The 13,804-nt window shown below is 39.6% G+C and overlaps 2 protein-coding genes across 2 annotated transcripts; both read left to right on the top strand.

Moving 5' to 3' along the window:
• The first annotated feature begins 517 nt into the window (after positions 1–517).
• LOC140935428 (histamine H2 receptor-like) lies at positions 518–9,392 on the top strand. The gene is made up of 4 exons (XM_073384979.1): positions 518–1,382; positions 4,105–4,359; positions 7,183–7,478; positions 8,724–9,392. The coding sequence occupies exons 1-4, from the start codon at positions 1,274–1,276 to the stop codon at positions 9,084–9,086; spliced, it is 1,023 nt and encodes a 340-aa protein (XP_073241080.1). The 5' UTR covers positions 518–1,273; the 3' UTR covers positions 9,087–9,392.
• Positions 9,393–10,088: 696 nt separating this feature from the next.
• On the top strand, positions 10,089–11,739 carry LOC140935427 (uncharacterized). The gene has a single exon (XM_073384978.1). The coding sequence runs from the start codon at positions 10,120–10,122 to the stop codon at positions 11,713–11,715; it is 1,596 nt and encodes a 531-aa protein (XP_073241079.1). The 5' UTR covers positions 10,089–10,119; the 3' UTR covers positions 11,716–11,739.
• Positions 11,740–13,804: the final 2,065 nt, after the last annotated feature.

Raw genomic sequence — 13,804 nt, 5'->3', positions numbered from 1 at the left:
ATCGTCGCCTCGAATTCATCATTGAGTGACGATCATCGCGACTTCTATTTCTTTGGAAATCAGTACTCATACGGAGACCCCCCCGGGGGGGGGTACTTTAGGAATTTCTGGGTGGGGATGTGCCGCTGGGACCCTGGAACCCTTAACCTATACCAGAGCTAGTTCAGCTGAATTTTGATACCCTATACTAGAGTAAACTCCCCAAATTTCCCCTTGTCCTAGAGCCGCTGTTTCCCTAGTCTAGATAAAATCTTCAACCAACTGATCATTTTCCTGAAAAATGATACCCTATTCTAGACCCAAACGCTCTGATTTATATACCCTATCCTAGAGTAAACTGCTTGAAAACTATACCCTTCACAGCGGCACATACCTATATAGCAGATATATGGCAGTACCCCCCCCCCCCCCCCCACCGGGACAGAGACTCGTGTTTCCTCCCGATAAAAGGCGGACAGGGTTCAGTAATATCAGACTCGCGCATTAGATATGATTGCTGTACTAACTCAAAACTAACTCAATAATAAAACCGCACTCTGAGGCCCTCTGTCCAAATATTTGGAGCGCTGAATGATGGTGTTGAAAAAAATGACAGATCTGTCAATCTTTGAAAACGCGGTACTATTGCATTGATGGAAATGTCATCCTTCGGCGTTAATTTTCTGTGCCAGTGGCGGTGAATTACCTGTAAAAAACTTCCATCAAATTTTGGCTGTCTCCGTTATTTTCTCTCAACACGTTTCGCATCCGGGCGATCATTGGCTTTCCTGGAGCTGTTATTGGCAGAAAAGAATTGGTCAGTCACTTTATTACTTAGAATTTGAAGTGTTGTGGAAGTAAGGATTTATTGCCAGTTTTAGTTAATGGATAATAACATTAGAATCTCCCAATCTTGGTTTCGCTGCTGAAAGATTCACTTGACATTAGGCTTTATGTTCTGTGTTGCTTTGTAAATATGTTCCGGTGTGGAAAGGCGAATCATGGGAAGAAAGCTGCTCAAACTCGGCCTGATCAGAGCTTTCTAAAAAAGCGTTTGCCTGGCAGACTACCAAATAAAGGTGTCATGTGACATAAGTAGTCACTAATGTAATGTTTACTCAAAAATAGGCGTCTCGATATTAAAAGTTCGGCCCGATGTATCGTAGTCCTTTGATCTCCTTGGATAACTACTCATCGTGAATACACATGCCATTTGTATACTTGGGCTATTTAACGGCGTTCAGTTTCAAGGTTTATTCACTGCCGGGGAAGGAATATAACTCCGTGTTTACCGATGGGGAATTCTACTCATGGGGAGAGTTTTACAGAATCAAATCATCCGCTTGAGTTGAAAATCCTTTTCTACGCTGCGTTTGTTGTTTCGTTGCCGTTAACCGTTGTAGGTAAGCTTTATTCTACTACATACTGTGGTAAAGTAGTGATCTACTTAGTTCATTGTAAGTTCCTGACAGAACTAAGCGAATTTTAATAAGAACAAAGATGGCGAAATGAACAATGGAAATTTTCTGTATGTATGCTGAAAGGAGATAACTTTCCCCTTATTATAAACTAAGACAGCGGCCTTTATTAGTTTTACTCGCATTAAATTCCTTGATTGTAGTCCGGGCACAAACCAAATGTTAGTGCAATAGTAGAAGGCTGCCAGCATTTCTTATCCGTTTTCAAGAACGCCCTCAAATCAAAGTTTATTTAGACCGTCAAACTGAAAATGTACGGTAACTCTATTTCTTCCGCAAGTGTGAGACTTTTATATATATACTTTCTATTCCCGGGTTTATAAGAAAACGAACGGGAAATTAGAAATTGCCAAAATCGGATCGATTTTTCCGCAGTGGCAATTCGCATCTCGTTTATAAGGTCCGCTAGCAAGAAAGAAAGATATCGAAGAGACAAATCTCTGGTCTCTTTTTACAAAGTACCTTCAGATGATTTTTATGCTCAAGCTGAGTAAACAGATGTTAACATTAAAAAACTGTTTTATCTCGCCACAACAATACTCCATTTGGCAGTCTTAAATTCAGACTCGCACTGCGATTTCTGAAAAAAAAAATACATGTAAAATGAAAATACATGAAAAAAAATGTGTTGTTGTTATTGGTGATAGCTTTTCAGTTATTTCATCTGGTGGGCCAAATTATATTTTGAATTTGATATTATTTCCCTGAATTAAAATTAAGGGCCAAACAGTTTCAAATGGGGAAAAACTGTGATTGTAAATTCTCACGTCAAATATCCACAGATAATATGTGTTTGTCATTTGCGGGCAAAGCAAATCAGGATTAATCAATTTCAATAAGGCACCTATCGACTTGAATGTTTACGTCACCAATGTCACCTCCAACATCGATTTGTATTTTTTTCTTATTTTCGTTTTAATATGGTCCTTTTCGGCTTTGTAACCTGTATGGTAATGAATATTGCACACAATTTAATAGATTAATTTTAGTTTAACCGCATAACCGTCCCAACAGCCTCAAGTTTTAATATCCGTGATATCCGTGAGAACTTTAGGCAACTGAAGACGTGTGAGATTTAAATGTATCATCGGCTGTCTTCTCCAATTATCTTTTTACTTAATCAGGAAACTCTAGATTATTCATGTTTTGCTGGTCCTTGGTTTCTATTCAAATGTTTGCGGCGCTCGCAGAATACTCAACTAACCAAAAGAAGCGCTTTCTGGAGGGGGGGGGGGGGGGGGGGAGGAGGCACTCAAGAGAAGTTTGGGAAGGGGTGTCAAACCATTTTTTTTGTTTAAAACAAGGTTGTTGATTTCACTACCCTGTAAATGATTGACAATCATTTTAATTTTTCAAACCTTTATTTCCAACGATTTTTCAGTTTTATTTTAATTATTCTTTTGGCCTATGTAGAAAGTTTCACTTCCAACCAAATTATCGAGCAAATTGGAACAAATATATTTTTGGTTTAATTTTATTTGTTTACTTGTTCATCGCTTTGCCATCATCAAAATCAGTTGGCTGTTTAATATATTGCATGAAGCTGTTTGTACTGATTTGACGTCCAAAACTGAGAGAGATCTCGACCGGCACCACTCAACAGTTTGTTGCTGTGGACTTGCTACTATATATCAACTTTAACCGAACATAACCGTCAAGGCCTATTAGGGAAGTCCCCCCGGATAGCGTTTTCAACGTCAGCACAAGATGAAAACAGCTGATGAATCAGCAAAGCAACGTGTCCAAATAATCAGTGAATAATCCGAGTATTTTAAACTTATTGAAAACTCAGAAACAGTGACGTTCTTGTCAAAAAATGACAGAAAACTGAACAAAACCTCCATTTAAAATTTGAGAAGTTTTATTAAAGGTCGAATAGAGTTGACATACGCCTTATATGTTTAAATAAAACAAAATTAAAACAAATGACCGATTGATTAAAAATGACAAAAAACTCGAATACGATATCTTAGGAGGAAATTATTTCGGAAGATTAAGGTTTTGTAGATAATGAAATAGGCAATTTGGTTGTCGGCTGAACTCATCATTGAAATCGTAGATTTGAGGATCATCAATACTTTTATTACGGCAACATAACAGTTAATATTAGGTTATAGATATTAGCGAATTCAACAAAATTTCCCATTGTGCTAAGAAATATACTATGATAAGGGAAATTAGCATTTAAAATCATTCTCTCATTGCCGGTCTATCCTGGGACAAATCTGATCAGATTGCATTGCATCATTCGAATTCTAAACGAAGATCGTATCTTCTTTGAATTTGTCCTTCCCAGCATTCCATACGACCCGTACTTCTTTTCTTTAGCCGTCTAAATCCTCTAAGCTCGTCCCCAGGGTCTTCTCGATTTCGAGTAACTCGATTTCCAATATGGCGGCGGCCGCTGCTTCCATGGAAATCGAGAAGACTCTCGTCCACAGGCACTGTGTCCATAGGTACCCAGGTTACCATTTCTTCGTACTCAATAATTATTATGTTAGTGAACGAAAAATTCCGTAACTTTACAGAACGATACTTTGTACCATTGAATCTAAACTGGATGATAGTTAACTCACTCGTAATAATTTAAATCACGCTTTAATGAATTTCATCATTATATCAATTGAAGGTAACCTCTTTATGCTAGGGAATGGTTTCGTTATTGTAGCAGTTATCCTCAATAAGAAGCTTCGATCAGCTACCAATGCTTTGATAGTGAGCCTGGCCTTCGCTGATCTTCCGGTGGGCGTGGTTATTTTCCCCTTAATATCTGTCACTCAGGTATATGGTCCAGACCTGTCTTATGGTCAGCAGCTATGTCACACAACCATATTCCTTACAGAAGTGTTCTTGAGTGCATCGTGTCTTCATTTGCTTTTCATTAGTGTGGATAGATATTTAGGTAAGACAAACAAACACAGTAAATATAGACTAATACTTAACTAAAGCGATACTTTCAATGTCATAGTTATTGGCTCCTGGAATAATTTATTGAGGATGAGCCAGTCAAGTATCTGCACTTAAACGCGGATGTATTCGCCCTGTGAACTTTGTATCATTGCAAAATACTACTGCAGGTTCCAATTATAATGGGCTAGAATGTGCGCTCCGACAAATACGAAAAGGCATTTAGTGAAAACAACACTCGACACTTGGGGCCTGGGCGCGGCATCTCATACGATGCACGACAGCCCAACTAGTATAGTAGATACACCTATTTCAAAAAAGGTTGTCGGAGAGAACGGCGTATGGCAATTGTCGAACGGAGATTGTACGACCAAAAGGAACTGTGGGTTGAAGGTAAATAATCAACTTTAGTATATACTAAAACAGTGGATAGTGTTTTTCGCGCGCTCTGATTGGCTACTCAATCAGTGAATATCCTGCACTATTCATTGATTCACCTCCAGTTCCTCCGAGCGAGCGACGCCAAACTCGCGTACGTTGCGAGCAAAATGCCTTCCCGGTTTGCTGCCGTAAACAAACAAAGAAATTTCGCAACTAATCAAGCAAGCTGTTTCCGAAGAACACGAAGAAGGTGACGAAGATCGGATTGGAAGTTTTAACAGGTAAAGCTTTGTCTTTTTGACATGAATTTATCGATAAAACCGGTGAAAAAGTTTTTTGTTTACAAATGCAAATTAAGTTTAAGTCTTGCTTACTTTATTTGGTTGAGTTGTTCATAAATAAGCTTAAAACTAAATTTAATAATCTTTTTTTACAGAATGATTTTAAATACAAAAAGAATTCACAACTCCTTTTGAAGAAATTTCCCCGCAAGAGCTAAACAAATGCCTTCAAAAGTTTTAATTGTCGGCAAGAAAAAGCGACGGCCGCGGCCGCCCGGTCATTACGCGCCAAAATTGTACTCGTTGGCAACAGTATTTGAGTTAGAAATCGTCATTTTTGTGCTCAATTATCTCACTGTTTTAGTATATACTAAAACAATTATTCACCTCAGTGTCGGTGGCTAGTCGTGGATATTTACCTCACTGCTTCGCAGTTCGGTAAATATCCAGGACTAGCCACCTCCACTTCGGTGAATAATTGTTATTTATTATATGGAGGACAGTGTTTTACTGGGAACTAAACCACTCGTAGATTCAATACGCCACTTCATCCGGGACCCGAGTGGCGTATTTTCCGTATGTCACCTTTGTGAGTGTCGTATCGTTCAATGACGTCAAGATTCCCGCCTTTTGCTTTTGTTAAATTGGTTTCTCCATATAATAAAAAGAACATTACACGTTGGCTCGAAGATATGAATTTTATGTTCTCGTGGAAAGAACAATATCTCACTCGTTCGCTTCGCTCACTCGTGAGATATTGTTCTTGCCACTCGAACATAAAATTCATATCTTCTTGCCACCGTGTAATATCCTCTATATCTATGGTAATCAATGATGCCAGCTCCATTTAGTAAAGACCTTCGATGGCGGGTTATATGGTTTGTCCATGTTCTTCAGCATTCAGTTGCAGAGGCTTCACTTTTCCTGGGCGTTTCTGAAAGAACAATTGAGCGCTATATTTCTAAATTTCTTGTGACTGGCGATGTAAAGTCGGAGACAATTAATAGGCCCTTCATACGAGGAAACAAGGAACGTCTATCAATTGAAAAAAGCGTGAGTTTCTTTTGTCTTCGCCGTCAAGAACCCTCAGACAAACGTTCATATAGTAGCCTCCCACTCGGGCGTTTTTAGGGGAGCTTGTATTACTTCCCTGCCCACAAACGCCTGCTCAACCGAGGACAACATTCCTTTCCCATTGTTACATTCGCGTGGTAAGTGACCAATCAACGGTTTTGAAATAAAGTTTTGACAGCCTAAACGTGACTCATAAGCTCGTGATAGTGAAAAAACGTGACCCAAGAGTTACCTTTTTCCTTCTTTTCTTTCCTTCGCTAAGGTTATGCAGTGCACGGAGAATTCTAAAATCTGAGAGAGTAAATCTTACTTTTGCCGCTCTGAGAGTAAAATTTATTAGAGGTCATGAAGGTTTCTCAAAGTTTCATGCGGTCAAGGTCAACTTTCCAGAATTTGGAAAGTACAACGTGATTGACTAAGCGTGGGAAAGGAATGTTGTCCTCGGTTGAGCAGGCGTTTGTGGGGAGCCGGACGAAATACGAGCTCCCCTAAAAGCGCCTGCCTGAGAGGCTATTCATATAGTTGCTTGTCTTTATTTTCACGTAACGTGAAAGGAACTTGTGAAATTTTGCATATCAAATAGCGTAACCACAGTTCCTTTCGGTCGTGTAACCTCCGCTCGACATTCGCCGTTCCCTCCGACAACCTTTTTTGAAGCTGTATACGAGAGGAATATGTTACGACAATGCATAAGGGATTTAAAGGTCTTTTGCCTGAAAATTTCATCAACCTTTCAATATACGTACGTACAGTAGAAATCCGGTAACTCAAACTCTGAAGGGAAACGAAAAACAGTTCGAATATATAGTTAGCAGGGGCTCGTCGAGTTATCGGGATAAATTTCAATGAAATTTGGATCAAGGGAAACGGGAAAGTTAGTTCGAGTTAACGGGGAATTTGAGTTATCCGAGTTCGCCTATCGAGGTTCTACTGTATAACAGATTTGTTCTTTGTTGCCGCTTTGACGGCTGGGAAGGGTGGAAAACTTCCCTTTTCTGAGTTAGGAAGCAAACAGGCAAACGGGATTCACTCCTACTCTGCAAAATTTAACAATCTGAAAATAGTATTTTGATTCTTCTCAGCAATAAATAACGCTTTACGCTACCAGGCTATAGTAACAACCAGACGCGTGGCTTATTTGATCGGCTTTATTTGGACTCTGTCTCTTGTGGTGTCTGTATTTCCGTACCTTGGCTGGCGAAATGTCCGTCCTCGTATTCAGGGAGGGTACTGCCAGTATCACCTGCATCTCGCGCCAAGCTACATCCTCTTTCTACATGTTACTGTCTGTCTCACACCGCTGACCATCACCTGCCTGGCTTATTGTAAGATATTTCAAGTGGCGCGGCTTCAGGCACATAAGATTGCTTCTATGACGGTGAGATGAAGGATACAATGCTGCTCCTTTGTTTTTGGGAGAGGAATAGGGGTCTGGGAACCCGGGAGAAGTGTACGGGAAGTGGTAGAGGAAAGGACGGGAACCGGTGGGAGTCATAAATGGGTGGAAAGTGGGAGGAAAGTGGAAATTACGTAATAATGTTCAAGAATTCGCAATCGAAAGAAGTCAAAGAGGGAGAAGCCAAACAGAAAAAAAGGGGAGTGACTCCTCATTAGAATATACTTGTGCGGTGATCTAGAGTGAGTTAACTTGATTTTACTAACCGTATTTCATCGAATAAGCACACGGGCGCTTATTTCAGCCAAAAAGGATGGGCGTTTAATCGAAAGGTAGGGCCGCTTATTACGTTTTCCTTTACACGAACAAGAGAATAGTCTAGTTACTCCTGGGAACTAGTGCGCGACAATACGACAAAAATTAAAAGAGGAGATGACGCACATAAAGGAACTCTGCAAGCACATGGATATAGAAATAAATGGAAGAGACTTAATGAAAAAGACGGTCGACTGTATATTCGCCGTTACTGATTCCTCTATAGTCGAAGCCAAAACTGTTACAATAGAGTGCGTTTTCCTTTTATGACCTACTATTAATTTGATAAAGTGAGGGGGAGGGGGCACGGTATTCAAGACGGGGCGCTTACTGGATATTATGACGTTAATCCGTGAAACAACTTATAAGAAATAATGACAAAAAGTTAAAATAATCAGAAGAAATCAATGAAATAAAAATATTATAATTGAACCAATGGCCAGTGTCAGGCAAAAACTGAAAAACACTCATTCTGAATTGCCTCCGCGGTATTTTGGATGCCGCCACCCGTTCTGTAGTAACTTAGTCACGATGATTATTGTAACAACAACGATAAACACGAGATTTTGGGTCAGTAACAGTAGTTCAACGCCTCTGCTGGGTACCCTTAGGTGAAAAGCTAAGCCGCTTTCTCGTTTATGACAGTGAAATATTTAAGTGATGACAGTAATGCCAGTTAGGCTGATTTAACAACAGAACAGGAACGTCAGTTGACGACGGCGTGCTCAAATCAAACAACTGGCTCGACCAATGGCAGAGCGGCAAATTGGGCACCGGAAGTCGAGCTTAGTCCCTCCCGGTTCACGCTTTCCCGTCGTCAACTGACCTTTCCATTCTGTTGCTAAATCAGCCTAATAATTTGATGACTTTTCATTACCGAAGTCTTAACTTTCACTGTCCTTTTCTTCATAGGTAGGCGGAACTGAGCAGGAAAAACGACGAAGAAAGTTGGATAAGGAGCGAAAAATCACTCTTTCCGTGGCAATTGTCGTTGGAGTCTTCATTCTCTGTTGGGGGCCGCTCAACATCATGCTTATCATCTACTGCGCATGTCAGAGCTGCGTCTCGTCCATCGCGATAGAATCCGCCGAAGTGTTCTCGATGCTCAACTCGGGATGTAATCCGCTAATATACGGGACCTTTAACAAAGACTTTCGGAAAACATTCAAGGCGATCCTGCGGTGCCAGTGGCGTCAAATGAACCGAGAAGACATCGAAGGTACAAGCAACATGAGTATGACTGCGTTACGTGGTTCAGTCGACAGAGTGAAATAGGGAAAAAGCTAGCCTGTTCCAGAAAAAAAACAAACAAACAAAAAACAAAGCGAGCGAAGCAATAGTTAAGATTGAGAAGCGCCGCTCTTCTCAATTTCCCCTTCTTCGTTTTCCCCCCCAATCTCGCTCTCCAAATATATCTGGGCCCGGTTGTTCAAACCTGAATTAAAATGACCTATAGGCAGAGGCCTGCGAATGAAATTCAAAGTTCAGATATATATTTTTCTTTTTGTCTACAATTTGTTCATTGGATGCTCTACAAAGAATTAGAGAAAATGATACGATTAAATGCGTTTGAACGAGAGAAAAAGAAACCCGGATTAAACTTTAGCCCTCGCGTTTTTTTTTTTTTTGCGTTATAAACTGGGGACCCTAAACGCTGATCTCGCAACCTCGCCAAAGTGGGACGAAGCTCCTTATCTCCGTCGTATTGACCCGATATGGTGGCCGAGCACCACGAGCAAGTCATATTAGCCCGAAAGAACACTGAAAACAGGGTGTAGCGGAGCAATCGGATTTTTTCGGCAATGGATAAACTGAACTTTGTATTATCAGGTGTTCTCAGTGTTAATAAAGATAATCTGGCTTTGAGACATTAAAACGGTTGGTACCTCTTAAAGGGAAAGATTTGTTAACAGCGGTAACAGATAATCCGCAGCATGTAAACCACCTCATTCAAAAGCAAGTTCAAAGCAAACGCCAAACAATGTTTATAAGCCGCCTTTCTTCCAGTTGTTATTTTAAGATTGAAAGGTTCAATTAATCAGTTAAATACAATATAAAACTCTTTCATTTTCAAGCTGAGAGTACTGTTGCGTATCGGAATTCATTATTCCCCTTAGCAACTGTCGTAACATAACACAAAGGTCAATAATAGTTGCTCAATTTGCGAAACAATACCGTGGCCTCATAAATCCGCAATTTGTTGTTAAGTTTATCGAGCAGAGGAGGTTTAAGGAGGTAATATTGGACTTCAAGCCAGAAAGCGCAACATCACGAGATTGTTTAACTGTCTCTTATTCTTACACACACCATGAAGGGTACTTTGACGACTCCGAGTATGTTAAGGCTGAAGGAGTCAATATGCGATGGACGAATCTACCAGACGAGGCATCTACTAGAGAGCGGAGTGGACGTGAACTTTGCAGATGAAGAAGGATTAACTCCTCTCATGCGCGCAGCCCAGCTACCGGACGAAAAATCCCGAACGCGTCACAATTTGCTGAAACTTTTATTGCAGTATGGTGCGAATGTAAACACCGTTGATCAACAAGGTAGACATGTGTTATCTCACGCCTGTATGAACGCGAAAGAAGACATTGTCCGGCTTATTTGTACCGTGGCAGATCAGGATGTCGATTTAAATCTGCAGGATCTTGACGGGAATACTCCACTAATGCATTCTGTCAGAACGGGTAACGTCGACTTGGTGAAGTTTCTTCTTAATGAGTTGAAAAAATTTCAAGTCGACATAGACGTTAGGAATCACGAAGACAGAACTCCTTTCTTAGAAGCTAAACGACTCGGCCACGAAAATTGCGCGCAGGTTTTACTGACCGAAGGTAATGCATCAGCGAATATTCAAGTGAACCCTTTCTTGGAGTCTATTTCTTCGAAGGATGAGCCCCCTTTAAAAGGCCAAGTTCGTAGCTTTGTAGATAGCAAATATGGAATTAATAGAACCGTCGACACAAGACGCGCTAATCCGCAAAGAGTTCAAAACAAGAAAATTGTTCTTTTAAAGGAATCTGTACAGTTACCTTCGGACAAATTTATTGTGAAGTCTGAAGAGAAAAAATTGAAACGTAAGACGAGAATATCAAGAAAACTTACAAGCTCAAATGAAACTAAAGATCTAGAAGAAGTGAAAAATTTAAAAACGCAACCTCGAAGACGAAAATATGCGTGGAATGACTCAGTTTCCGCACCTGGTCTGACATCACGCAAAGATGAAGTTGGGCGAGAATTAGGATTAGAGCAACCAGCGGAGGCTGCTATTGAAAATATTGTGAACAACTCATCTCCGCGCGCTAAATCGCCTAGTGTTTACGACCAAGAGGCCCTCCAGAGCCCGAGATTTGTAATGTCTTTGCCCAAAGAGAATGAACCTGTCGCAGCAGGCCGTGGAATAACTAGAGCAAAAATAGCAAAACCTACACTAAGCCGACGATTAAGCGAACAGTCATTGATGCCACGAATGTCACGAACACATTTTCGTTCGTCTACCGGCAATCTCACCAAAGACAGAACCACCATGGATGACGAATACAGCTGGTACTCTCATTTTAGTGTCTATAATTCTTCATCTTTAGCTTTCTTGAGTCAAATAATGAACCTTTACGCCGAACAGTTGTCTCCGGAGTCTTCCTTTCGTCCAGGCGTAAAGCCCGTTAAACCCGACGAGCCGAAGGTACCCAAGATTTCTGTTGCCTCTATTCCCGGCGACGACTTACGCTCAGAAAATGATCGATATTCGCCCGTGAGGTCGGCGATATCAAGCCGAAGTAACAGTGCCACTAGCTTAACTTCGAGTCGAAGATTTCAGTCGGCTGTATCACGAACAGTCAACCCGTATCTAACAAGTAAAAAATCCCTCATAACATTGAAAATTCAAGATGCAGACTTTTGAAAACTACGGAAGCCGAGGAGGGACAATCCAAAAATATTTTGCAAATCCAAAAAAATATTTTAAAGCGCAATGTTTTTCTCAAATGACTGTCGAAAAGTTTGACAAATCTAAAAAACTATTGCAAATCCTAAGAAAATTTGTGGATCCGCAAATAACTTTCTCAATAACCCGAAAATATTTTGCAAATCCATAAAATTATTTCAAATCGCAATTTTTGTACAAATCATTATTTAAGAGTCTGGTAAATCTAAAAACACATTGCAAATCCAAAGAATTATTGGATCCGCAAATAACTTTTTAGAAAACTCTAAAATAGTTTACAGTCCAAGAATCAATTCAAATCCAAAAAAATATTTTGGAAATCGTGTGTTCTGAATGAAGGTGGTTACTTCTTCGTAACCCATAATGACGTAGCCTTCTCTTCAAAGTCTTCACGTTCATTGAAATCCCATGGTATTCTGCCAGAAAGTGAACAATGGTCTAATAACAAAATCCCCCTCTAAAGTAATGTTCTATAGCAAATCTCGTCTCCCGAGCTGGACAACACACTTTCCTGTTTACGTCTTTTTAGTGTTCCACACCAAGGGCAGAATATTTCATTGTTCCCAAATTCTCTCCCACATTTATGACAGAACATCGTTCTCGCTGTTCTAACCTCCTTCCTTCGCCATTTTGTATGGGGGAAATGGCGGGAAACAGCCAGTATTGCTGGTTTTCAGTGTCACGCCATTCAAAATAGATCAAAATAAAAAGCAAAACCCCTCAATAGATAAAGTCCAGAATCTGGGAAATGAAAGGAGGTAAATATGCAAAGACCCTCGCCAAGATTCAGGTCAGAGGAATATTTCGTATACGAGATATCCGAAGAAATGTTTTACCCAAATTTATAGAGATTTGTATGGAGACGCCATGCTGGTGCCCACCTGGATGGGCTCCAACATTGCGGACGGAAACCAACAGAAACATCTGTTACTGAGTTTTGCTACAAAAGCGTGAATTTCTTCTTCGAGGAACTCATAAACATTAAAGGAATACTTTTTATAATATTTACATGAACTGTTTGGATAGCAAAATTCCTTGAAATAACGTATTTTTTTCAAACCTTTCACAGTTTTTTAATCTAGTTGTCAACTCTCTTGGCCGTCATGTAAATGCCGCGTCACGCAAAACCTTAGAAATGCAAGCATACTCTATCACAGAACCAAGAACCCTTTTGAAGCGAAAATTGGTATGAAAATTAGTTTTCAGCTGCTCTAATACATCGTGAAAGTAAAATCTCGGTAGGATCGATAGTTTTGTAGTTTAAATTTTAGAAGCATGTGACAAAACGTTTTTTACGATTTCCAAAATATTTTTTTGGATTTGAAGACGATTCTTTGACTTTAAACTATGTTAGAGTTTTCTAAAAAGTTATTTGCGGATCCAATAAGTTTCTTTGGATTTGCGATACTTTTTTAGATTTACCAGACTCTTCAAGAATGATTTGTACAAAAATCGCGATTTGAAATAAATTTATGGATTTGCAAAATATTTTCGGATTATTGAGAAAGTTATTTGCGGATCCACAAACTTTCTTAGGATTTGCAATAGTTTTTTAGATTTGTCAAACTTTTCGACAGTGATTTGAGAAAAATATTGCGATTTAAAATATTTTTTTGGATTTGCAAAATATTTTTGGATTGTCCCTTCTCGGCTTCCGTAGTAAACCCTTCTACGGTTCATATTTTTACTAAAGTGTATTATAATAAGGGAAAGAAATGTTCATCCTTATTTTATTTTGATTTTAGAAGTACATTTCTATCGTTATTTAACTTTATATTTATTTATTAACATACAGAGAAATATATTCTCTAGTGCTTTTTACTAAAGGAAGATAATATAAATGAATGTATAAATAAATAAATAAATAAATAAATAAATAATGGGGATAAAATACCCGCCGCTGCATGATTCGTTAGAGAACAGAGTGAGAAAGTAAACTGACGCTGATCTAGTGGACTGCTTGCAGTCCGCGTTTTCTCTTAAATCTGTTCATTTCTTATGAGTCAGGACACTTGCAAACAACGACGCCACGTTACACTCGGAACTA

Source organism: Porites lutea, chromosome 4 (assembly GCF_958299795.1).
Source record: "Porites lutea chromosome 4, jaPorLute2.1, whole genome shotgun sequence".
In the NCBI taxonomy this organism is placed as follows: domain Eukaryota; kingdom Metazoa; phylum Cnidaria; class Anthozoa; order Scleractinia; family Poritidae; genus Porites; species Porites lutea.
Note: the sequence above shows the minus strand (reverse complement) of the source record. Positions and strands in the feature narration are given on the sequence as shown.

Excerpts from the sequence above, each read along its gene's own strand:
- LOC140935428 (XM_073384979.1), top strand. The coding sequence starts at position 1,274 with ATGGGGAATTCTACTCATGGGGAGAGTTTTACAGAATCAAATCATCCG. Across the intron at positions 1,383-4,104 it reads GTTGCCGTTAACCGTTGTAG|GGAATGGTTTCGTTATTGTA; the intron begins GTAAGCTTTATT and ends TCTTTATGCTAG. Across the intron at positions 4,360-7,182 it reads TAGTGTGGATAGATATTTAG|CAATAAATAACGCTTTACGC; the intron begins GTAAGACAAACA and ends GATTCTTCTCAG.
- LOC140935427 (XM_073384978.1), top strand. The coding sequence starts at position 10,120 with ATGAAGGGTACTTTGACGACTCCGAGTATGTTAAGGCTGAAGGAGTCA.